Here is a 27,196-nt window from a genome sequence, read left to right on the forward strand (position 1 = left end):
GCTTGGGAGTGGGGGAAATGAGGAAATGTTGGTTAAAGGTTACAAACTTTTCGGTTACGAGATGACCAATGTACAATATGGTGATTATAGTTAAGGATACTGTATTATATACTTGAAAGTTGCTAAGAGAGTAGATCTTAAATATTCTTACCACACAAAAAAAAGGTAATTATGTAAGATGATGGAGGTGTTAACCAGTGCTACTGTGGTAATCATTTTGCAATATACCAAGTGTATCAGTTAAACAACTTAAACTTACACAGTGTGATATGTCAATTATATCTCAGTAAAGCTGGAAAAAAGTTAGTGTATATTTTCAAGCATTTATATGCATACATGTCTCTGTATATGCCTAAACATACAGTTTTGTTTTGTTGTAAATCAGTGGGGTAATAGTTACATCTTAATCTGACTTGTGCTTTTATCCCTTGGAGGTATCCTAGAGATCTTTTGATCTCAAATATGACTCTATCTCATTCTTTTAAATGGCTGCTTTGTATTTCACATTATAGCTGCACTATCATTTTTATAACCTGCTATTTTTTTTTTTTTTTTTGCGGTATGTGGGCCTCACGCTGTTGTGGCCTCTCCCGTTGTGGAGCACAAGCTCTGGACGCGCAGGCTCAACGGCCATGGCTCACGGGCCCAGCCGCTCCGCGGCACATGGGATCTTCCCGGACCGGGGCACGAACCCGTGTCCCCTGCATCGGCAGGCGGGCTCTCAACCACTGCGCCACCAGGGAAGCCCTAACCTGCTATTTTATACTTAGGTTTATTCTAGTTTTTTTGCTTTTTAAATAATGCTTAAAAAGCCTGTTTACAAATGTATTTTTAGTTGCATGAGTCAATGTTTTCTGTAGGTTAGATTCCTATAAATGGAATTTCTAAGTCAAAGTTTCTATGCAATTAAGCTTTGGTTGGTTTTGTCAAATTACTCTTTATTTGTCACTGATAATTAAATGGCAAAATTGAATTTACAAATGGTAAGATGTCATATTTTTAAGAAGCCACATTAACCCTTGTATGACACAGTAGGATATAAATAAATGACAAGAAATCATGTGGAGCTGAGGTAATATGCTCTGGGAATTTTATTAGAAGTTGCTTCTACATACTGAGTCAGCAACAGGTTATTGCAAAATCGTAATTACCAAAATATTTAAGGGTGGTGGAATTTTTGAACTTTTGTTCTATGTCTTATTCTGAACATAGGAGGTATGTGTAATGGTGAAGAGCACATGGTCTGCAGACTTGAGTTCAGGTCTTCTGCCCCCTATGAGCTAAATAACTCCAGACAAGTAGAGATCAGAATATTTGATCTTTTTAAATTTCCAGTACTGCATTGGTGAATTGAGGCCAATAATTCTATCTTTATAGGTTGTTGTAAAATTAACTACCAATAAATGGTAGCTGTTGTAATTTTTATTCTTCTGTGGCAGTTTTACAAAGATAACCAATTAAATATTTATTTTCTTGATTAAATGGCCTTGGGGCATCCTCTGTATAACAAATAGAAAACATGTAACCTCTCTGTAGCATCCCTTGGCTCAAAGATTACCACTTTTCTGATGAACAGAAACAGTCTCTTCTTACAAACATTAGGATTATTTGTTTTGTTTTCCATTTCTGTGCCAAAACAATATGATAGGACACGACTTCATCAATTCTGTTGCTCACCATCCTGCCACATAGCTATTTGGGATGCACACTGATATCTTAGATCATCCAAATTAATTAAATCTTATCAGGAAACTGATAAGCTAACACTCAAAGTCTTGACCAGGTTGACAGTCAGTACAGATTTTTGCTTTCCACAATTTCCTATTTCCTGATAGCTTAAAGATGATAAATACCATACTTTACTAGAGTCCACATATTTTCTAGAAATCATTATGTCTAAGGTAAAGCATATGGAAGCGAAAGTAGGTCATTGACATTTTGAACAAGACCTCTGGTTCACAGCAGCAGTTGCCACACTCAGCTGTTTCACCTTTCCTTTTAGAGGTGGTAAGAGTGGTGGTGTGATTGAAGGACCATGGTTCCATCTCAAAGTTCCAAACACTGATAGGAAGACCCTACAACTGTTGTGCTGGCCTTAGTGCTACACTTGCTGAGCTTGATGAGGTGTGCCACCAGATGCTGGTGCTTTGCCTCCTTTTTTTTTTTTTTTTAATTTTTTGTCATTAGTTACTTTGAAAATATTTTTAGTGACATATTCAGAAACTTATTATTTCAAAGGAATATTGAGATGTTCCAAATCATGGTGGTGTTCAAAAAGATAAAGATGTCACCTCATTTACAATGGGAGTTGTGAGTTGAAAACTTATGGTCATCTGTAAACTTATGGTCATTGTGTTTGAGATGTTGCAATCCTTTGCTGGACTCAGTTGTAGTATCTTTACCACCAGGTCTCCTTCTGTCCTTTCTGTACATTCCCATAGTTTTTTTTCTAGGCAAATTTGTTCCAAACCCTTTTCATCTACTCAAACTACTCCAGCTTTAGAACATTTCTTTAGCCCACATTAAGTTTTATCAATCCTCTGCTTCCTTGTTATTTTTTTTTTTTCCTTTGTTCATTCAAATAGTGCTTGACAACACATAGGCTTTTTTTTTTTTTTTTTTGCGGTACGCAGGCCTCTCACTGTTGTGGCCTTTCCCATTGCAGAGCACAGGCTCCGGACACACAGGCTCAGCGGCCATGGCTCACGGGCCCAGCCGCTCCGCGGCACGTGGGATCTTCCTGGACCGGGGCACGAACCCGCATCCCCTGCATCAGCAGGCGGACTCTCAACCACTGCGCCACCAGGGAATCCCCACATAGGCTTTTATGTCCATTACCCCCATTGCAGAGTAATGCTGATTTCCTTTTCACCTCACTTTATCCAAACATAAACAAGAAGGGTATCAATGCTACCAATCTCTGGCTCTGTGAGTCTAGGATCATAAACAGCAACCCTCCATCATCCTGTGGCTTTAGTTACCACCTGTGGTGGACATTGTGGTTATTTCCCCCCAATCCATTTCATCTTTCTGCTTTTGTGTAGTAGCCATTTGATTTGGATGCAACTAATCAGAGGTGGGGCCCGATTGGGCTGAGCCAATGATTCTCAGCCTTGGCTGCCCATTAGAATCGCTGAAGGAGCTTCAAACAAGAGACAGATTCAGCCAACCAAATCCTCCCCCACAAAGATGCCTGGGAGTGGAACAGCACTTTCTAAATAATTCCCAGCTAAAGCTAACATGCAGCCAGTGTTGAGAACCACTGGTCTACTCACCAGGGTATTTCCATCTTCCCTGCCACTTGCATTGATTTAAGAAACTCAAACCTAAACCAGTTAGCTTGTGCCATTCCCCAAGCTACATGAATTGGTTGTGGTGGGTATAATCAGCCTAATCAGCATAGCCCGGGACTTTTGTTTTATGGTTGTGGAAATATTTTCTGTTTTATCTCTTTGGTGTGAGGAAATCCTGCTTTGGGATGGAACTCTTACTTGGAGGAGACAGAACTTCTTGGCTGAGTTTCCTGTCTCAGCTGAGTTTTAACAAAGACTTTCCTGGACCATACTTTAGTTAGCCTCCTCTGACCCCTATTTTCTACTCGGCTTCAACTTTGGCCTACAATGTCTGTGTCCATCCGTGCTGAGTACAGTTTTAGCAAGAATCTTGCTAAGTCAATTCCCATAAAAGTTCAGAGGACTGTACTGGTTGGCTTCTTTCTATAGTTCCTAACATACTAACTTATACCTAAGCATTGCACATAGATGAGTTTGCTAATGATCCGTTCAGTTAATAGTATCTACCAAGCATTTACTATGTACTAGATGCTGTGCTAGGTACTGGGGACACAATAATAAACAACATAGATATGATCCTTGTCTCATAGAACTTAACAGGCTTGAAACCCAAATCTGTTTCTGTTATATTAATCATTGTAGGAAAATGTCCAGTTTGTTATGTGTGGTATAATATAGCTGGACAGAGTCTCTAAAACGCTGCCCTGTATCATTTTTGTATGGAGCTAGATTGTATATAAATAAACAAATCTGTTCATTGCAATATAGCTGCTTCTCCAGATAATCGTCAAGACTAGATGCCTTACTTGGTTAGAATATGAGCAACAGAAGTAGGACTTTCCCCAGCAGGCTAACAGTACTGCAAGAACTTCCCAATAAGCTCACATGAATTTTGTTTTTTTTTTATCATTTTATTTTTATTTTATTTTATTTTATTTTTAAACATCTTTATTGCAGTATAATTGCTTTACAATGGTGTGTTAGTTTCTGCTTTATAACAAAGTGAATCAGTTATACCTGTACATATGTCCCTATATCTCTTCCCTCTTGTGTCTCCCTCCCTCCCACCCTCCCTATCCCACCCCTCTAGGTGGTCACGAAGCACCGAGCTGATCTCCCTGTGCTATGCAGCTGCTTCCCACTAACTATCTACCTTACGTTTGGTAGTGTATATATGTCCATGCCACTCTCTCACTTTGTCCCAGCTTACCCTTCCCCCTCCCCATATCCTCAAGTCCATTCTCTAGTAGGTCTGTGTCTTTATTCCCATCTTTCCCCTAGGTTCTTCATGACCATTTTTTTTTCTTAGATTCCATATATATATGTTAGCATACGGTATTTGTTTTTCTCTTTCTGACTTACTTCACTCTGTATGACAGACTCTAGGTCCATCCACCTCACTACAAATAACTCAATTTCATTTCTTTTTATGACTGAGTAATATTCTACTGTATATGTGCGCCACATCTTCTTTATCTATTCATCTGTTGATGGGCACTTAGGTTGCTTCCATGTTCTGGCTATTGTAAATAGAGCTGCAGTGAACATTTTGGTACATGACTCTTTTTGAATTTGGTTTTCTCAGGGTATATGCCCAGTAGTGGGATTGCTGGGTCATATGGTAGTTCTATTTTTAGTTTTTTAAGGAACCTCCATACTGTTCTCCATAGTGGCTGTATCAATTTACATTCCCACCAAGAGTGCAAGACGGTACCCTTTTCTCCACATGCTCTCCAGCATTTATTGTTTGTAGATTTTTTTTTCTTTTGCGGTACGCGGGCCTCTCACTGTTGTGGCCTCTCCCGTTGCGGAGCACAGGCTCCGGATGCACAGGCTCAGCGGCCATGGCTCACGGACCTAGCCGCTCTGCGGCATGTGGGACCGGGACACGAACCCGTGTCCCCTGCATCAGCAGGTGGACTCTCAACTGCTGTGCCACCAGGGAAGCCCCTGTTTGTAGATTTTTTGATGAAGGCCATTCTGACTGATGTGAGGTGACACCTCATTGTAGTTTTGATTTGCAATTCTCTAATGATTAATGATGTTGAGCATTCTTTCATGTGTTTGTTGGCAATCTGTATATCTTCTTTGGAGAAATGTCTATTTAGGTCTTCTGCCCATTTTTGGATTGGGTTGTTTCTTTTTTTGATATTGAGCTGCATGAGCTGCTTGTAAATTTTGGAGATTAATCCTTTGTCAGTTGCTTCATTTGCAAATATTTTCCCCCATTCTGAGGGTCGTCTTCTCATCTTGTTTATGGTTTCCTTTGCTGTGCAAAAGCTTTTCAGTTTCATTAGGTCCCATTTGTTTATTTTTGTTTTTATTTCCATTTCTCTAGGAGGTGGGTCAAGAAGGATCTTGCTGTGATTTATGTCATAGAATGTTCTGCCTATGTTTTCCTCTAAGAGTTTGATGGTATCTGGCCTTACATTTAGGTCTTTAATCCATTTTGAGTTTATTTTTGTGTATGGGTGTTAGGGAGTGTTCTAATTTCATTCTTTTACATGTAGCTGTCCAGTTTTCCCAGCACCACTTATTGAAGAGGCTGTCTTTTCTCCACTGTATATTCTTGCCTCCTTTATCAAAGGTAAGGTGACCATAAGCCCACATGAATTTTGCATTGCTTTGTATATCCAAGCAAGAGCCCTGGTTGCTTGAACATATCCTGGGGTAGCAACATGGCAAAGTAGTTAAGATATGAACACTGTAACCAAAATGCTTGGGTTTGAATCCTGAGTCCACCACTTTTGTGCTCTTTGACAATGGGCAAGTTTCATAACTTCTCTGTGCTTTATTTCCTTATCCATCTGTAAAATGAGAATATTAATAATAATGCCTACCTTTTAGAGTGGTTAAGAGGAATATAAAGAGCTTAGAATGGTTTCTGGCACGAGGTACGCCCGTATATCACTGTTTGCTCTTTGATGATGTTGATGATAAAGATAGACCCACTTATTTACATCTCAAATTCTCTTACTGGTTTTATGGCCGTCTTATTATGAGATCTTTTAAAATATGAGCAGAATCTTCATGTGTAGTTAGCAGAAGAGGGTAATCATCAGAGATTAGTTTGTACTTTCCTTTTTCTACTCATGAGAGAGGGGAGATCATCATCATCATTGGACTCCAGCCCTGCTTTGTGGGCCCGTGAGTATATGATGCTGTGCCCCTAGTTAAGCAGGCAGCCCCTGCTGTCTTGGAGTTTACCTTCCAAGACTGACAACATCAGTTTAGATGATCAAGTAAAGGTCATAAAAACAGTGAACTGTGAGTTGGCCTGACACTTTAAACATAGAAAATGTCCTATATAATGGAAGTTTACTGTAATACAACCCATTAAAGTGTAGATTTAGTATAGGTGCATATATCTCATATACAGTTTTGGACTAAATACCTGAAGGAAATCATAACAGAATCATATAGTATGGGGACTTCCTGGTGGTCCAGTGGCTAAGACTCCGCGCTCCCAATGCAGGGGGCCCAGGTTCGATCCCTGGTCGGGGAACTAGAACCCACATGTCGCAACTAAGAGTTCACATGCTGCAACTAAAGATCCTGCATGCCACAATGAAGATCCCGCATGCAGCAACGAAGATCCTGTGTGCCTCAACTAAGACCTGGCACAGCCAAATAAATAAATAAAATTTTTTTTTAAAATTGCATCATACAGCATGGATCTCTAGAAGAGCAATTAGCATATTTATACTGGGCAGAGGTAATTACTTTGGGACAGGTATGGAGGATGGAGGAGTTGGGGAGCAAACTTTAATCCTGTAAATTGTATAAGGTGAAAGGAAAATGAACCTGTGGCGACTGCTTAATAAAGCAGTGTGACGTGGTGGGAAAACCATGGATTTGGGGGCAAGAATGATCTGGGCAAATCATGCTCAGCTACCTACAAACTATGTGGCCTCTCTGGAGCTCTATGAATGCAAAGGAAAACTGTTTTCCCTTCCAACTGTAGCTGCAGAAAGGGTAAGATTTGTGGCACAGCTTAGAAGCAAGTATATATAGGTGTGGGTTTTAGCTTCAGTCCTGGCTTTTTTTTTTTTTTTTTTTTAATCTCACAACTATTATTTCCTTTTTTACTGTTTTTTAAAAAAATGCCTTCCTGTATGCTTATTAATGGAACAAGAGTATTAGTGATTGTATGGGTTCACTAGGGCTACCATAACAAAATACCACAGCCTGGGTGGCTCAAGCAACAGAAATGTATTTTCTCACAGTTCTGGAGGCTAGAAGTCCAAGATCAAGGTGTTGATGGGGTTGATTTTCTCTGAGGCCTCTCTCCTTGACTTGTAGATGGCTCTCTTCTCCCTCCATCTTCACATGGTCCTTCCTTTGTGCACACACGTCTGTGTCACCAGTTATATTGGATTAGGGCCCACATAAACACCTCATTTTAATGCAGTCACCTTTCAAAGGCTCTTATCTACAAATACTGTCACATTCTGAGGTACTAGGATTAGGCCTTCAACATATGAATTTGCAGGGGACACAACTCAACCCATGGCAGTGATTTAAAAAAAAATAGTAGTAACCTCCCTCATACATTTCTTTAACTGTAAAATAGGGATATAAAAATGATTACTTTTTTCTTTGTATGATTATTGTGAGGGTTATAATGAGAAATTCACCTCAGTTGACTGGCACAGTTGAGTCACATAATAGGTACTTCACAATTGTTAAATATCTTCCTTTCCTGCCTTTGGCAGGGGAGAGAAATTCTGAAATTGCTTGATTAAAAAAAAGAGACACAGACCTTACCTGCTACAGTCATAGGGTGTGGGTGTTTTTTTTTTTTTTTTTTTTTGCGGTACGCGGGCCTCTCACTGTTGTGGCCTCTCCCGCTGCGGAGCACAGGCTCCGGACGCGCAGGCTCAGCGGCCACGGCCCACGGGCCCAGCCGCTCCGCGGCACGTGAGATCCTCCCGGACCGGGGCACGAACCCGCGTGCCCTGCATCGGCAGGCGGACTCTCAACCACTGCGCCACCAGGGAAGCCCCGGGTGTGGGTGTTTTAAGTGTCAGAGACAACTGGGGTAGCCAGGGAAGGAGGAGTGGGGCAGTGGAGAAAAAAAAAATGTTTTTATTTACTTTGGAGCATGAGATGATCGAGAAAGCAAAGGAGCTGAGGTGGCTTGAGGTAGACTCCAAAATTCAAAAAGCCCAAAGAAGAATTTAGCCCTGAAGTGAGAGAACTTCAGCAATAATGTTAAGACTTTTAGACTGAAAGGCATCATGATTCAATTCCTTTATTTTATGGAGGAGAAAACTGACATCCAGAGAGGTTAAGTAACAGGCTAAAATCACATAGCTAAGCAATTGGTGTTAGACTAATCAACTCTGAAAAATTAAGTCTATGATTGGGAGGAGCAGAATATGATAACTTGAGGAAAATATCTGAATTCTACCAGACTGTCAGAGCTAAAGCTGTATCTTATTCATTATTATATCTCCAGTTACCAGGGATGTGCCCAGCATATAGTATTCAATGATGATTGTTAGGATGATTCAAAATAAATATTGAATTTGCAGGGGACTTGTTAAACCATAGGTGTACATTTTTGTGAATAAAACAATGCAGCATACTTATGAAATATATGGAACATCTTTAGTATCATCCTGGAGATCAGTATACAAAAAATTACATTAATAAGTGAGTTTCTAAGACTGCTGGATCTAAGGGCACTATTCAAAAATCAATTGTATTTCTTTATACCAGTAGCTGATACATGCTAACGAATGCACATACACTACTGGTGGGAGTGTAGGTTGCACAATCACCTTGGAAAACTGACAGTATTCACTAAAGCTGAGTATACTCTTATCCTATGATCAAGCAGTTACTCTTCTAGGCAGTATATATCCAGCAAGAGCATGTGCACATATGTACCAAAAATCATGTGCAAGAATGTTTGTGCCTGCATTATTTGAAAGAGCTAATAACTAGAAACAACCCAAATGTCCATCAACAGTAGAATGAATCAATAAATTGTGGCATATTCACATTGTGGGTATGATACAACAATCAATAAGCTACAACTACACAAAACATGTGGATGGATGAATCTTGTAAACCATAAAGGAGCGCATTCACAAAAGGATACATACTATATAATTCTACTTATATAAAGCTCCAGAAACAGGCAAAATTCTATGATGCTAGAATCTGGATACTGGTTACCTTTGGAAAGGTAAAAGAGGATACTAAGGGGGCTTCAGAGGTGCTAGTAATGTTCTATTTCTTGATTGAACTGGACACTTATTTGTATACTTTTCTGTATTTGTTATACTTAAATTATAAAAGGCTTAAAAGTATGTATTGAATTTTTATATATCATTGATATCTTAGAAGTAGTAATCACATGATCATTTTAAATGAGACTGAAGCAGCTGTCAGAATGTACAGCTGCTTCAGTATGTATATTTGAATGTATAACTGCCTCAAAAAATAAATAGAATTTAAAAAGACATCCCCACCCAGTCTCCCACCCTTTCTTTGGTTCAGTATTTTTTTTTGTACTCTTACTTGTTGTTTACTTATGGAATTGTATTTTTAACAAACAAAATAGTACAGTATGCAGTATAGCTTTTCAGTATTTAAATAGTTATTTCTCTCAGAAATTTTAAGGTATCAAAAAGGATTAAGCTTAGAACTGTGTGTAATATGATCCCAATTTCTCTTTCTGTCTGTCATCATTTCTAGGTGTAAAGGAAAAACTTGGAAGGATATAAGCGATAAGCAAACTTTTTTATGAGAAGGGGGTAAACTTTCTATTTTTATATGTTTGATATTTGAATTTTTTACAATAAGCATGTGTCTCTTTTTTTAGTTTAAAAAGGTACACTTTTTAATAATTAAGCAAAAAGATCTTAGCTATTAAAATATTTTATATTCTAGAACTAGAAAAAGTCTCAACCTTTTTTCCTTTTATGCTTACTTATTAAAAATGTATAAAACCTAACAGTTGAATACTGTCAAGAAGAACACCAATAATTTAGATCTTTAAATTCCTATTTAATGTCATCACTTAGGTAAAACATAAAACTTTGACTTACGTGGTTGGTTTTTTGTTTTTTCTGTTTTTCCAAATTTTCTAGAGTAAGCAATATTGCTTTTATAATAGAAGTATTTAAGGGAGGCAAATCTTTATTATTTCAGTCTTTGCTGACGAGGTTAATATGTTGTACTTTTAAAGGATTTTTCTCCACTATATTTATTGTTCTTTTGTTCCAACTGGGAAGGGAAAAGCCAGACTGGAAGCTATAAAAAGTTATTTTGTGAGATGCTATTTTTCTAATGGTATTATTAAGAATTGCTAAAAATACACACAATAGATCTTGAGGAAAATGCAAACTGTTGGAATACAGTTCGTTTAATGGCATATTTTTCTTTTCAAAGTCAAAAGCCTTTGACTCATGAATATGCTCCCAAGGGTGCATTAACCTCCCTCCTTTTCCTCCTCAAGTTTCCTAATTGCATTTTTAGCTTGTGTAATTGTATTTGTCCTTTGTATACATAAATATACAAACCATTTTAAAATAAATTCAGTTTGCTGGCTGATTAGTTTTATGCATTTGAATTGGACGGTGGTAAGAGGTCACAGGTCTTGTAAATATCCCTGGAAATTAGGGAATTACTTAAGAGATCAGGCCCTTTTGACTAGATTCATCCTCAACTTGGAAATAAAGTTAGTTTTCACCTTCCTCCACCCTTCTGCACAGTGGTTTGAAGACTCTAGCTTAAGTGAATAAGATCAGAAATTTTGAGGTTTATTTTTCTTTAAAAATATAAGCTGAGTGTAAGTATTTTTCAGACAATTAAGGGCTAACATCTAAGGGCTTCAGTTATAGTTCTTATGCTGCTGATTAGGTATTCCTTGGTGGTGATTAGTGAATGTACAAATGCAATCATTCGGTAGGGTTTAATCACTCATATGAGAGAGAAGTTCGTTACCCAGAAGAAGAAATTGAAGCTTGTATAACTTTCATTAGCCTTATTTTTTTAATAGCAAAAAAATAAAGAAGAATAATTTTTGACTAAATTAGGAATATTGAGTAATATAAGATAAATTGTTGTTTAAAAGAAATAGAGAACCTGGGGAAATACACTTACGTGAATATACTTTTCCACCGTATAGTATATTGTCTGTATTATAGGTAGCTTATGAATGGTTGGCCCTTACCAAACCAGGACAGATTTCCCTCAGAGAGAGAGAGAGAAAGAAGTGCTACCTGAACAAATGCATCTCCTTTCTTTGCACTGGGTGTCTGAGCCCCACAGTTATAGCAGGGGTCAGGGGAGGAAATGTCTCCTTTCCCAGGTTTCCTACATTAACTCAGAGTTGAGAAGAAGAGAGATATATGGCTATACCTTTTTTTTTTTTTTTTTTGCGGTACGCGGGCCTCTCACCACTGCGGCCTCTCCTGTTGCGGAGCACAGGCTCCGGACGCGCAGGCTCAGCGGCCATGGCTCACGGGCCCAGCCGCTCCGCGGCATGTGGGATCTTCCCAGACCGGGGCATGAACCTGCATCCCCTGCATCGGCAGGTGGACTCTCAACCACTGTGCCACCAGGGAAGCCCTCCCCCTCCCCCCCCCTTTTTTTACAGGTCTCTGAGGCAATGGGAGAGTGGAATGCATGTATTTGGGCAATGCTGTATTTCTTTCTGGTGAGATGAGTTAAGGGCCTGAGCCCTGAGGGTGGGTTTGAGCCACTTGGGATGATGAGCTAGGGAGGTGTGGGTGGCTGCTTAGGCCAAGCATTGCACAGTGGCGTGAGTCTGTTAGCTTCAGGGGTGGTTCTTCAAATGTGTAGTCAAAAAGCTTAGCTTTGTAGGCTCCCCAGGGGAGCGGCCTCTTCTTGGGGATTATTTTATTCCAACCTAATTCACAATTGCTAATATATAAATCAAAATGCCGTAGCTTTTCTAGCCTTCCAGGCCAGTTGGTCTTCACTCCGAGGGTGACCACCTATCCCAGTGTGCCCAGGACTCTCGTGGTATTAGCACTGAAAGTGCTGCTTTCAGGAAAAAAACCCTCAGTCTTGGGGAAACTCTCAGTCTCAGAGGGATGGTTGATCATCCTATTTGACTTCCCTGAGCCCTTAACAGCTGTAGCATAGGAGGAGGGGAAATGCATTCTCGCTGCCACTGTGTACAATCTCTTCCCTGTAGTACAGATGATGAAGAGCTCTTGCATAACAGTACAACCCAGGATGTAATTTCAGGGAGGAAGAATGTTGCTACATCCCAAGTGTGCCCAGATAGTGCTCTTCTGATTGTCTATTGCTGCATAACAAATGACCACAAAATTTAGAGGCTTAAAATAACATTATTATCCCTTCTGGTTTCTGTGGTTCTGGGATTTGAGAAAATCTCAGCTGGCAGTTCTGGCTCCCTCACTGTGACAGTGGCTACAACTGGAACAGCTGGAGACCAGTCCAATACCTCTGTCTTCATGTCATCTCAAGGCCTCTCTATGGGCTACTTTAAGCTCTCCTGGTTGCTTCCAGACAGGTGATGCTTACCTGGCAGTTTAGGGTTCTGGAGCAAGTATTCTAGCCAACAGGAAAGAAGCTGCCTCAAATGTCACATCACATATTATTGTATAGCATCATTTTCACCATAGCCACAGGATTCAAGTGGGGAGCACAGACCCTGCTTCTTCTTCTTTTTTTAATATTTATTTATTTGGCTGTACCAGGTCTTAGTTGCAGCACGCGGGATCTTTAGTCATGGCATGCGAACTCTTAGTTGCAGCATGCGGCATCTAGTTCCTTGACCAGGGATCGAACCTGGGCCCCCCTGCATTGGAAGCTCTGAGTCTTAGCCACTGGACCACTAAGGAAGTCCCTAGACCCTATTTCATGATGGTTAGCAGGTCAACGTCACAACCTGTTGAGATGGAGACATTATTGCAGCCATCTTTGGAAAATATAATCCACCACAATTGCCTTAACTTCCAAATGTAGTTTTTCATTAATAAAAGTAGTAAAGTTGTTAAAATATGGTTTTTCCTCATGAATTTTCTTAATGCGATTTTTATTTCGAATGAAAACAAAAAGGTCAGCCTGTAAATGTTACTTGAATTGTTCTGAGAACTCTTGCTTACCACTGTTCTACTGGAATGAGTGTGTGTGTGTGTGTGTGTGTGTGTGTGTGTGTGTATGGGAGTTTCCATGCATACATGCACCCCAGAGGATGGAAAGGAAAGAGTAATTGGGAGGAGACAAGGACAGCAGTGGCACAGGCCCATTCAGGTTGAACGGAAGCATTCATAGCAGGAAAGAACTCTGAAGACATTGATGGCTGGAGAGGGAGCTAAGGAACAAGGGCAATGGCTATCATTTAGAAGTGAAGGGCAGGTATACCTATAGCATCACTTTAGTATGATCATTCAGTTTGAAATGTGGATGCTAATGTTCTGATGCAGCTTTCTTAGACTGTCTCCCATTGTGATGCTTAAGACCCATGAGTTATTTTTTCTGATAGCCTCCAGCTTCTCACTTCAGAGAAATGGAAATTGGAATTTAAAAAAATCTAATGCGGTTATTTGGGGAATTTGCTGACAGCACAGTTTTAGCAAAGTTTGAGGAAGGCATGCTACACATCTTAATTTTATTAAACTGATATTTTTTGGCTTAATAAATGTTTAATATTGCAACATTTATGATTCTTACATGAGTTCTATTGTTTTGTCCTAAACTCATTATTTTTTTGAGGAAAATTTCAAAAATTAAAAAAAAAATAGGGTAGCAGAAAGATTATAATTCTAAGCTACCATTTGTTTAAAAAGATATTTTATGTGTTTGGATTGTAGGAATACTGTAATACGGTCCAGCTAGATTCTGGGATAGATTATCGGAAAAGGGAACTTCCTGCTGCAGGAGAACTCTACTACCTGTAAGTTTTTTTTTAATTTTAATTTTCTAAGTTTAGTATCTAATAATTAATCAGGAAAAGATGAGAAAAATAAGCAGGGTAATTATTAGAAAATGAAAGCCTAGTTCTAAAGCCTGTGATTTTTAAAATACAAAATGTTATAATGTTAACTTCTTTAAACTGTGTTTTTTGCCATCCACATTTGCATGATTTATAATGTGTGATTGGAGGAAACCCTAATTAGTTTTTTGGGGAAGAGTGATGACAGATGGTTAGAAAGTAATGAGTATCCTTTTTAAGAAACTCTAGTATTAAGAGAATATCTTTATTGTGCTCAAGTAATTAATTATTTGTGGACATCTTCTGACAAATGTGTCATTTCTGCTCTCTGAAAATTGTGTTTTATTTTGTCAGTCTGTTTGTATTTATCATTGTTGATTGACTTCCATACATAACTATGTAAAATATATATACACAAGTACAACTGGATGTATTTTGTCTTTTAAAAGCTCAGACTCAGGCTTCCCTGGTGGCACAGTGATTAAGAATCTTCCTGCCAATGCAGGGTACATGGGTTCAATCCCTGGCCCGGGAAGATCCCACATGCTACGGAGCAACTAAGCCCGTGCACCAAAACTACTGAGCCTGCGCTCTAGAGCCCGTGAGCCACAACTACTGAGCCCACGTGCCACAACTATTGAATCCCGTGTGCCTAGAGCCCATGCTCTGCAACAAGAGAAGCCACCGCAATGAGAAGCCTGCGCACTGCAATGAAGAGTAGCCCCCGCTCACCACAGATAGAGAAAGCCCACACACAGCAATGAAGATCCAACACAGCCAAACAAAAAATTAATTAATTAATTAGTTAATTTTAAAAAAGCTCAGACACTCCTGAGTAGGAGCAATTTATAATAATAGATGTGTTCAGCATGTGTAGTTAATGCTGAAAAACATTTTAAATGTTTTTTAAATTGTCATTTAAACATGTTAAAATGTCATTTGTGAGAACCTGAAAAGGAAAAAGTGCTTTACAAATGCAAAGTGTTGTTTAGTGTATGCTGCTAGTGTTGGGCACCTAGTGGGTTCTCAGTAAATAGGTCTAAGGGCTAATTGTGATTTAACTCAAAGGCATGTTTCTGCTAATTTAAATTTTGATGACAACGTGCATGTGAGATGTTCAGAAAAGTTCTTGTCTCTGCCACCTTGTAAGCAGAAGTACTTTACTGTTTTTGAAGCAGAAATTAGCTAGAAAAATCACATAATTAAAATTGCATACTTTACAGTGTACCAGGGGGACTGTTTCAGTTTATTATTCAGATTCTGATGATTATTATAGGAGGTTCTTCACCTGCCCTTAAGTACTTTGTCTTTAAATACTTTATAATTTTGAAAAATTCTTAGAACACTTTTTTTTCTGCTTTAACTTGGACTTTTTCCTCTCCATTTCTTTTATGTTTGTGCTTTCTGGTCTTTTTATTTTTCTGATATTCACAAGATTTCCCTGAAGCTTTGTTACCTATTTCTTGATGTGCCAGATGTATGGTACTTAGAAATTAATTTATTATTATTTCTTTTATTCTTTTTCAATAAATCCTTGTTCCTTGTTTTCCCACAAAGTATATCCTTATGTGGAAGAAGTAAAACATTTTCTTAAAGGGAAGTTCCTTCAATAAAGATGGTTGCCTGACTCTAAGTCATGAAATTTGTTTACGGGTGCTAGAGAGGTCTCGGTGGAATTTACAGGAGTTGGAAAGGCTGCTTTTGCTTCAGCAGAGCCACTTTCTCTCTGACCTACTCTGTGTTGCCTCTTCGTCTTCCTGAAAAATGTAATACAGTTCTAACACATCAAAATTCAGGTTTGTACTTTAAACAAATACTGGGGGAAATCAGAATCTAACAACGTCCTAGAGTCCAGAAAACTAGAACCTACAAAGGCTACTGTGAAACTCTAGAATGGCTTTCTTAAAAATATGTAAATTCTTTAACCTTCAAGGAAAGTAGATTTATTTTTTTTATTTTTAATTTTTATCTTATTTATTTATTTATTTTTGGCTGTGTTGGGTCTTTGTTGCTGCGCGCAGGCTTTCTCTAGTTGCGGCGAGCAGGGGCTACTCTTCGTTGTAGTGCACGGGCTTCTCATGGTGGCTTCTCTTGTTGTGGAGCATGGGCTCTAGGAGCGTGGGCTTCAGTTGTTGAGGCACGCGGGCTTCAGTAGTTGTGGCTCGCAGGTTCTAGAGCACAGGCTCAGTAGTTGTGGTGCACAGGCTTAGTTACTCCGCGGCATGTGGGATCTTCCCAGACCAGGGCTCAAGCCCGTGTCCCCTGCATTGCAAGCGGATTCTTAACCACTTTGCCACCAGGGAAGTCCTAGGAAAGTAGATTTATTTATGAATTTAACATCAAAAGAGCTTTATCATAGTCTGATAATCAAGAATATAGAGCCTGGGGGCACACCTCAGAGGGAAGGCAGATACGTGTGCCTGAGGAGGATTAGGAACTAAAGTCATCTCAGAAGTGGGAAAATAGTATTAGATACCCAGATGGGATGCTACGGATGTCATTTGTATTGTTTCACATGAGCCCTTGGGTAGAACTTCTTTCATGAAAGAGTAAAAGAAAAGTTCCTGGGGTCATGTTAACATTTCTGATTTAATTAGGTTTCGTTTTATCTTGTTCCTATAGGAAAACATTACTTTCCCCTCTATAACAGATTTTATTGTGACATGCTATATATTGCCCAATTAAAGCATGTATTTCTCTTTATTACCTTCTGCCTAAACATCTGGAATTGGTTCCTGAATATACAAGTCCTGACTACTCCCTTTGTCAATCTCACTGGCACCCCAACTAAAAAAAAAAAAAAGCAAAATTCTAGCTTCCCTCTAGGGGAACATCACACATTATCTCAGAATTTCATATATGCAGAATCCCATATATGATCTTTAATTAAATAGAAATAGTCATTAATTCAGTATTTTATTAGTCTAACTTTCCAAAAGCCAATCTAAAATGTCCCAAAACATAATTCATATAATATCAAGAATTACCAGAGGTTTAAAAAACTGCTCCAAAATTTTACATGGAACAATTTCTATAGTTCATAATATTGTCTGAGTTACACAAGAACTAATTCATACAAGCCATTGTACGTTTGTATGTAATCTATTTCAGTCGTAGTTTTATATCACATTACATTTAGAAATCCTAGAGTACCTTTATAAATAAGTTCCAGTTGCTTTTGGCTCATCCCAAGAAGTTTTTAATCTCACATAAAACTAACTCAAAAGAGAATTTAAATTTAGCATGTTGTAAGCCACAGAGCTTGAGTGCAAAAATCCAAACTTTTGCATAGATTAAAACATCCTGTGTTTCTCCAGTTTTTCATTCTGTGGTAACTGATCTCCCCAGAGGTGAGCACAAAGTCATTTTCTTACTGGTTTCTTGGTGGATTGGGCTCAGTAAGATTCCCCATGAGTGGACTATGGTTTGCCAAAATCCATACAGGTCAACCAAACACTGGGCTTCTTGTTTGCACTTGGGTGGAGACTTGGACCAGTAAATTTATTTTGAATTACCTGGTGTTTGCCAAAGGAGGCCCCATCCAGTGCCTTCCAGAGAATTTAACTGCTTCAGATTAGCTCTCTACTATGGGGCTGGTGACATTAGAGGTTATCATTTTTTATATGCAACAATGAGCATCTCTTTTCTGACAAGAAGCACCACTGCTGAGGGGTCCGTGGGATGCTGCCCCAGCCCATTTTGCTGTAAATTCTGTGAAGGGTTATGTTTTCCTGGAGAGAGGAAGTCAGGTCACCTTGGACTCACCCTCACTCTCTGTCTCTTTTCCTTTTTCATTCAGGAGCTGAGTAGTGCAGGTTCTTTTTTTCTACTAAAAAGAAGAAAGGAAGGAAGTTGAGGAGAGGTTTCCTATTCAAACACCATATCTCCACCATACTCACATACAAACACCCTACCTCCAACATAGAAGCCATGGCCTCAGTGGAATATTTTAAACTGAACCAAAAGGGGTAGAGGGAGGTGTTGGGCCTTGGATTTGATTTTACCCTACTTATGAAGTAATAGCTTTGCCTTTATTATTTCATGAATGCTGGCAGAAGACACAAGAAACCTGGGTCAGAGACAAAGGATTTTATTACTCAAGGCACAGATAGCATGTTGAGTCAGTTCCCTCCTTGCTCCCTAGTCCCGTTAGGGAAGGGAAGAGGAGTTTTGCTGAGGGCACGGATGGATGCCTGCATAGGCAGTGAGTTGTGTTACAGGAGAGGAACTCTGAGTTTGGGGAATGTACCAATTTATAGTCAGAAGTAAGCAAGCCTGCTTTTTTCCCCAAGGGAGACGTTGCCTCATCCCTCAAGGTTTCTCCATGCAAATACACCTTAAGAAATGGTTAGGGCCTTGCATTCTTGGCATACTTAGCAAGAATGTGGGTGAGTGAGAGACCCAGGGATAACTGTCTCTCCTCACAGGGGACATTTATCAGACTTTTAGTCTTAAAGAAGCCAGACTTTCCCCCTTTATTTCATTTGGCTCCTATCCACCAAAGTCATCCACCACTTGGACAAAATTATATGTGAATGGGTTATTCAGTTATTTAATCCCTCAATTAAATTGTCTCAAGACCATTTCAATTCCATGTATATGGGGACTATGGATCATACTGAAAGGATGAAAAATATATGTTACAACTTTTCAGACACAGCCCAAATAGTCACATATTCTTACCTGGCTAACATAGTACATGTATTCATCCATCTTTTGAACAGTTTTAAGGAATTTCTTCTTAAATACTTTTACCAATGGAAACTTCATGTCTCAAGTACTCTTAATTTTCCACTTGGGAAACATCTATTCCAAATAGGAAATTACTTCTAAGAATATATCTTTGAACACCATTTAAAAAAAAAAGTTTGCTGGCTAAAAACACACAGCTTCAAGGTACAGCTCTGTTATAGAAGAAAGGTCTGTGAAAACAAAGGCTGGAACTCATGCATGTTACAACTTACTTCCCCACAATTAAAAATTTCTTGTTGGGCTTCCCTGGTGGCGCAGTGGTTGAGAGTCCGCCTGCCGATGCAGGGGACACGGGTTCGTGCCCCAGTCCGGGAAGATCCCACATGCCACGGAGCGGCTGGGCCCGTGAGCCATGGCCGCTGAGCCTGCGCATCCGGAGCTTGTGCTCCGCAATGGGAGAGGCCACAACAGTGAGAGGCCCGCGTACCGCAAAAAAAAAAAAAATTTCTTGTTTTTTGCCTGTGATATTCCCTACACATACTCCCCTGCCCCCAACTGGGACAACCATTGATGAAAATTTAAAACATTTCTTAGCTTGTTTGTCATATCTTCTCATCCCTAAAACTTTGACAGAGATCTGTCTTCTGCCTGGAACGTTGCCACCTTCTGGTTCAGCAGAGTCTCTAGAGCATCTTGGGACCTTCTTCTCATCCCCCATCATTACCATTCCAGGTGTTTCTGCCCCAGACATTGGAATCTGCAGTTTCAATCTTAGTTTTTCTCACCAGAGTACCAGCCCAGTCATTTCCTATTTCAGTTCCCACTGAAGAACCTCTGAAACAACCTGCCAATAGAAGCAACTTGAAAATTGTTAAGTCTGGCTTCCATCCTTTTATTTTTAAAATTTTTATTTATGTATGTATGTGTGTGTGTGTGTGTATGTACGGCTGTGCTGGGTCTTCATTGCTGCCCGTGGGCTTTCTCTAGTTGTGGTGAGCGGGGGCTACTCTTCGTTGTGGTGCGTGGGCTTCTCATTGCGGTGGCTCCTCTTGTTGCGGATCACGGGCTCTAGGCACACAGGCTTCAGTAGTTGTGGCACGCGGGCTTAGTTGCTCCGCGGCATGTGGGAGCTTCCTGGACCAGGGCTCAAACCCATGTTCCCTGCATAGGCAGGCGGATTATTAACCACTCTGCCACCAAGGAAGTCCCCCCTTCCTTTTAGACTGTGATTTGTTTCAGTTCCATGGACTAGGCTGCCCAGGGTCCCTGCATAGGTTAGGCTGTGTGCATAACCCCATTGAAACAGTCGATCTCTGGTCACCTACACCAAAGTTTTTATGGACAGATGCCAAACGTGGGCCTGCTATACTTTCCCTTCAGTTCCCTGAATTCTCTCATGTATCTGTTAGAGTCTTCTCCATTCATATCAGTCCTACTTCTGACACTAGTGTATGGTGTCACAGTGGAGCCATGATGGTATTGAAGAGAAGATACCATACAGGTAAACAATATGAAATTTATTTGGCAGCAAAAGATACAGAAACGTATCCATATGGAGACAGTTGAGTAAAACAGAAGACAACATAGCATATTCTCATTGGAAGTTTAAGTTTTTCTGGCCTGTGAAGCTGACATTTAGCACCTGATCAGGACGAGGATCCCAACAGGTCATGTTTATCATTCTTGGGTGAGTGGTTTAGAGAGACTCTGGCTATGTGCCTGCCTGCTCACCAGGTACAATTACCAGGTACAAACCCCAGGACATGCCTGAATGTTCACTGTCAATCAGTGTGAATCAAAGGTCAGTTTCCCATTCTTCAACAAGACCAGACTAGGCCTTCCTGAAGTCTGTTCCTCAGAGGGCGGGGAACAGGATTTCTGCCTCTGGCAATTAGAGAAACTATCTAGTTTCATGAGGTTCAGACTGTTGATCTGGTTAATTCTTAAGTCTGGGGAAGGGAAGAAGACCGTTGGGGACATTTTTGACATTTACAGATTAAATTTTATTCTTAGCATCATGACACGGAACATATAGGTTTATCTACTTAGTCATAAGCATAGTCAAAAACTAAAATATTTACAGATAAAATAATACAGTGTATGGGATGTGCTTTAAAATAATCCAGGGTCGAAGAATTAAGGGGAGGTATAGTTGAAGCAAGATTGGCCATGTATTGAGTGGGTGATTGTTACATTAGGTTTATTATACTATTGTCTTTACATGTATATATGTGTGAAATTTTCCACAATAAAAAGTTTTTTTTTTAAAAGGTACAAATCTCTATTTTTTTTTCTGATTATGCTAGCGAGAGTTTTATTAGTTCTATTCATCTTCTCAAAGAAACAGCTTTGTTTTATTCTCTCTGTTGCTTTATGTTTTATATTTTATTGATTTCTTTTCATTTTGTCAATAGTTTCCTTTGCTGTGGAAAAGCTTTTAAATCTAATTAGATCCCATTTGTTTATTTTTACTTTTATTTCCTTTGCTTTAGAGGACAGATCCAAAAAAATATTGACATGATTTATGTCAAAGTGTGTTTGGCCTAGTTTTCTTCTAGGAGTTTTATGGTTTCTGGTCTTACATTTAGGTCTTTAATCCATTTTGAGTTTATTTTTATGTATGACATAAGAAAATGTTCTAATTTCGTTCTTTTACATACTTTGCCTATTTTTAAATTGGGTCATTTGTCTTTTTATTGTTGAATTTTAAGTGTTCTTTATGTATTCTAGATACAAGTTCCATGTCAGATATATGATTTGCAAAAATATTCTCACATTCTTTTTTTTTAATTTTGTTGATGGTGTCCTTTGAAGCACAAGATTTTTTAATTTTAATGAGGTCCAATTTATTTTTTCTTTTGTTGCTTATGCTTTTGGTGTCACATTTGAGAAACTATTGCCTAATCCAAGGTCACAATTATTTATGCCTATGTTTTCTTCTAAGAGTTTTATAGTTTTAGCTCTTATATTTAGGTATTTGGTTAATTTCAAGTTATTTTTATATGTGGTGTGAGGTAGTGGTCTGTCTTCTTTCTTTTGCATGTGGATATCTAGCTGCCTCAGCACTATTTGTTGAAAAGAGTATTCTTGCCCTACTGAATTGTATTGACCCCCCTTTTTGAAAATCAACTGACTGTAAATGTAAAGGGTTATTTCTGGTCTCTCAATTATTATATTCCATTGATCTATTTGTCTAACTTTATGTCAATACCACACTGTCTTGATTGCCATAACTTTGTTCTAAGTTTTGAAATTAGGAAGTGTGAGTCCTCCAACTTGGTTTTGTTTTGTTGTGTGTTCAAGATTGTTTTGGCTATCCTGGGTCCTTTGAATTTCCGTATGAATTTTAGGATCAGCTTGTCAAGTTCTACAAAGAAGCCATCTGGAGTTTTGATGGGGATTGTGTTGAATTTGTAAATCACATTGGGGACTACAATATGAAGTCTTCAGATCCATGAACATGTAATGTTTTAATTCGTTTTCTAGGGCTGCCATACAAAGTACTGCTAACTGATATCTTAGAAAGCAAAAATTTATTCTCTCATTCTGGAGGCTAGAAGTCTGAAATCAGAGTGTTGGCAGTTTGGTTCTTTTGGTCAGTATGGACAGTCTGCTCCATGCTGCTGGTGGAGTTCTTTGGCTTGTAGGTGCACTGCTCTAGTCTCTGCCTTTAGCTTCATATGCTCTTTTCCTTGTGTGTGTGTGTGTGTGTGTGTGTGTGTGTGTGTGTTTCCAAATTTCCTCTTCATATAAGGACACCAGTTATCATGTTAGGGACAACTCTAATCCAGTATGACCGCATCTAAGCTTAATTACATTTGCAAAGACCCTATTTCAAAATAAGGTCACATTCACAGGTATTGGGAGCTAGTACTTTAACATCTTTTTGGAGGACACAATTCAACTCATAACAGCTGTCTTTCCATTTATTTTGGTCTTCTTTAATTCCTTTCAACATGTTTTATAGTTTTCAATGTATAAAATTTGCAATTCTTTTGTTAAATTGATTCATAAACATTTTATTCTGTTTTAAACTAGTGTAAATGGAATTGTTTTCCTAATTTTCTTTTTGGTTTGTTCATTGCTACTGTATAGCAATATAATTGATTTTTTTAAACATCTTTATTGGCTTTACAATGGTGATTATAATTGATTTTTGTGTATTGATCTCATAACCTGAAACCTTGCTAAACTTGTTTATTAGTTCTAATAGTTTCTAGTAGATTTCTTAGGATTTTCTAAATATAAGATCATATCATCTGGAAATAGAGATAGTTTACTTCCCCCTTTTCAATCTGAATGCCTTTTATTTATTTTTCTTGCCTAAATTTCCTATCTAGAACCTTCAGTGAAATGTTGAATAGAAGTGGTATATTCTATCATAGAGAGTGGACACCCTTGACTTATTCCTGAGCTTGGGGGAAAGACTTCAGTCTTTCACCATTAATTATGATGTTAGCTCTGGGTTTTTCTTAGATCCCCTGTATTAGATTAAGGACATTCCCTTCTATTCCTAGTTTTTGAGTATTTTTATCATGAAAGGGTGTTGGATTTTGTCAAATGCATTTTCTGTTTCTATTGAGATGATCATGTGGTTTTTGTCCATTATCCTATTGATTGATATGGTGTATTTTATTTATTGATCTTTGGATTTTAAATCAATCTTGCATTTCTGGGATAAATCTCTCTTGGTTGTGTTGTATAATACTTTTTATATATTGCTGGACTCAGTTTGCTAGCATTTTGTTGAGGATTTTTGTGTTTATACTCATGAGAGGTATTGGTCAGTAGTTTTCTTTTTCGTGGTGTCTTTGTCTGATTTTGCTATCAAGGTAATACTGGCCTCATAGAATGAGTTTTGAAGAGATCCCTCCTCTTCTGTTCAGATTTTATCTTTTTTCTTGAGTTGGCTTCAGTGGTTTGTGTCCTTCTAGGAATTTGCCCATTTTATCCAAGTTATCTAATTTGTTGGTACACAGTTGTTAATAGTATTCCCTTATAATTCTTTTTATTTCTATAAGGTTGGTAGTAATGTCCTCTCTTTCATCCCTGATTTTAGTAATTTTAGTTTTCTCTCTTTTTCTTAGTCCATTTAGCTAAATGTTTGTCCATTTTATTCAATTTTTCAAAGAACTAACTTTTGGTTTTATTGATTTGCTATATTATTTTTCTATTCTTTATTTCATGAATTTCCACTCTAATCCTTATTATTTCCTTCCTTCCACTTGTTTTAGGTTAATTTTATCTTTGTCCACGGTCTTATGATAGAAGTTAGGTTGTTGGTTTGAGATTTTTCTTCTCTTTTAATGTAGGCATTTATAACTATAGATTTCCCTATAAGCACTACTTTTGCTGCATCTCATGAGTTTTGGTATGTTATGTCTTCATTTTCATTGTCTCAAAGTATTTTCTAATTTTCCTTTAGATTTCTTTTTTTGACCCATTGGTTATTTAGGAGTGTGCTGTTTAATTTCCACATATTTGTGAATTTCCCAAATAACTGTCTGTCACCAATTTCTAATTTCACTCTACTGTGATTAGAGAACATTCTTTGTATAATTTCAATTCTTTTAAATTTATTTAGGCCTGTTTTATGGCCTAGGATACAATCTTTCTTTGGGAGTGTTCCATGTGCATTTGAGAAAATGTATATTCTGTGGTTATTGAGTGGAGTGTTTATATAGATGTCTGTTAGTCTAATTTATGTATAGTGTAGTTCAAGTCTTATTATTTCCTGTTGATCTTCTCCCTAGTTGTTCTATCCATTATTGAAATTTAGATATTGGAGTCTCCAGCTATTACTGTTGTATTGTCTGTTTCTCCCTTAAGTTATATCAGTTTTTGCTTCATGAATTTTGAGGGCTGTGTTTCTAGGCACATATATGTTTATAATTGTTATATCATCCTGATGGATTGATACTTTTATCATTATAAAATATTCCTTTTAGTCTCTAATCACATTTTTATTGTTGTTTTAAAGTCTGTTTTGTCTGATATTAGTAGTGGTTGCTTTTCTCATGATGTATCTTTTTTTCATCCTTTTACTTTCAACCTATTTGTATCTTTGAACCTAAAACATATCTCCTGTATATAGCATATAGTTGGAACTTTTTTGTCCAGTCTACCAATCTCTGCCTTTTGATGAAATTGTTTAATTCATTCACAAATTATGTTATTATTGATATAATTGGATTTACATCTGCTCTTTTATTTTTCATTTTCTTTATGTTTCATGACTTCTTGTTTCTCTGTTCTTCCTTTTTCTTTTACATTAAGTGAATATTTTTAGTGTAATATTTTCATCCTTTTAATGATTGTTTTCCATTATATTTTTTGTCATTTTTTAGTGAAGAACTTTTATCTCTATGAGAAGTATAAAGTTTCATTCAAACTGAAATGTCTCAAATTCAAAATGAAGCATTGCATGTTGCTATATGTTTTGATAATTAAAATATCAGTAATGGTAATGAATCTTTACCCTAAGACCACCTGTAGGGAAAAAGGTCTCTATGGTGGGAAAATATAGTTGATTCTCAAAAGTAGATACACAGTAGTATCTTTGTCATAAGAACTGTTGATATTTTATCAATGAGTAAGGCTCTGTGACATTTCAGTCTTACAACTGGATATTAGTAAAATACAACAGTAAGAGTTTTCTGCTTTATGTACTATAGGGCATAGTCAGGTGGGCCATTTATTATGTCTCTTAAAAATCACAAAATTGTCCTATTTGACATAATTTAGATGTACATTTAAATATTAATTAATCTTATATTAACACAAGGACTGCTGAATTAAAAATTAATTTCAAGGATTTGAAACACCACCTAAGAAGTGGGAAAGCAGCGAAAGAAGTCCATCTTGTATATATTTTGGTATCAGTTTCCATCAGTCAGCTCAGCACACCTTTTATCTTCTATTCCTTTATTGAACTGTAATTTGACAATAGCATGTTACCGTGTTTGTTTTCCAGCAGGCCAGACAGAACCAGAATAGAGCTGGCTCACCATTTCCAGCTAAACACATTGACAGAGTATTCAATTATATGGCTGTACTCATCTAGTAAAGTATAAATAAGCTATATATACAACATGTACATGAGTAGATAATATATATACTTATACATATAAAAGTACAGAAGAAAGTTGCTAAATTTCCTTAGAATTCTTGTCTTGTTATTTCATCTTCAAGTATATCACATTTATAACTAAAAATCTTCAACATAAGTAAAGCTGATCTGGCAGAAGTCCTATATCTTTAGTTAGTTTTGCTGTGTACCTTTTTTATACCTATTAAAATTACCTGGTCTCTCTTTCTGAGGTGGATGTGACTATCTTCTTCACCTAAAGAGGAGTTAGAGATTCTTACTCTCCAGCTTCTTCTTCATTTTTATTGTTATTGTTTAAAATATTTAATCATTATAGCCTTTCTGAAATTTTATGAAAAATAATTATTTTTAGATCTACCAAGTTGCAATTTTACATGTTACACCACTGATTTATTTGGGGGAATGCAATATATAAATTTAGTAGAAATTTTATGTAGAGTTTGGGGCTGAGAAAGGGGGAGGTGATTAAGGTCTGGAATTTGAGAGCTAAAGGTGCTAGATCCCGCTTGCTGCATTATGCATAGGTCAAGATTAATGGAACCAGTTAAGTTACTCTCCAGGTGATTGAGAAGGGTGGGAAATTTAGAGACTGAAATGGATCTCTGAACAGTCAATTAAGCCTTTGAGTGATTGAGAAGAAGATAAATACTAGGACAAAATCCATCCTAACAACTGGTTCTGTTATGTAAAACAAACCTACAGTATTTGAAATGCAACCAAGTCCGTTTTATATTAAGGCGAGTATAAACCAACTTAATCTTAGACCTGCCTCCAGCCCCAGATTATGTTTGGTATGAGCACAAAGAGCTGTACAGCATGAATGCACAAGGAATCAGTAGAGTGAGAAGGCTCACTGCCAGGCAAGTTTGGCACAAGAACTCTAAGAGGAAGGGGAAATTTCTCCCTCGTTGAATCAACTTTGGCTCTCTGGAATAGAGAACATGGAGAGAGAGGGACCAAGGAAAGCCAACCCTATTCTACTTGTTGATACCTTAACAAGCTGTTGATTTTTAAAAGGGGATAAAGGGGTAAAGTGTGGGTAGCATTCTGTTCCTCTGAGTCAATCCTAATGAAGTAGGAGGTTCTTGAAGAAATTAATTTCCATTTAAATTCATGTGTGACCCTCTTCTAGAAACCTCCACTTGTTTTGGAATTTTT

At 37.9% G+C, this 27,196-nt stretch overlaps 1 protein-coding gene across 2 annotated transcripts in view; it reads left to right on the forward strand.

The window, feature by feature from the left end:
- The window catches only part of AFG1L (AFG1 like ATPase), a gene marked incomplete at both ends in the record, with an annotated part of 204,751 nt that overhangs the window by 124,511 nt on the left and 53,044 nt on the right, over nt 1-27,196 (forward strand). For both annotated transcript variants that reach the window (XM_079716465.1, XM_079716466.1), the window contains one exon: nt 14,117-14,199. In XM_079716465.1, the coding sequence (XP_079572591.1) occupies nt 14,117-14,199 (83 nt within the window). The remainder of the gene's footprint in view (nt 1-14,116; nt 14,200-27,196) is intronic.

Source organism: Hyperoodon ampullatus (assembly GCF_949752795.1).
Source record: "Hyperoodon ampullatus genome assembly, chromosome: 12".
Lineage (NCBI taxonomy): Eukaryota > Metazoa > Chordata > Mammalia > Artiodactyla > Ziphiidae > Hyperoodon > Hyperoodon ampullatus.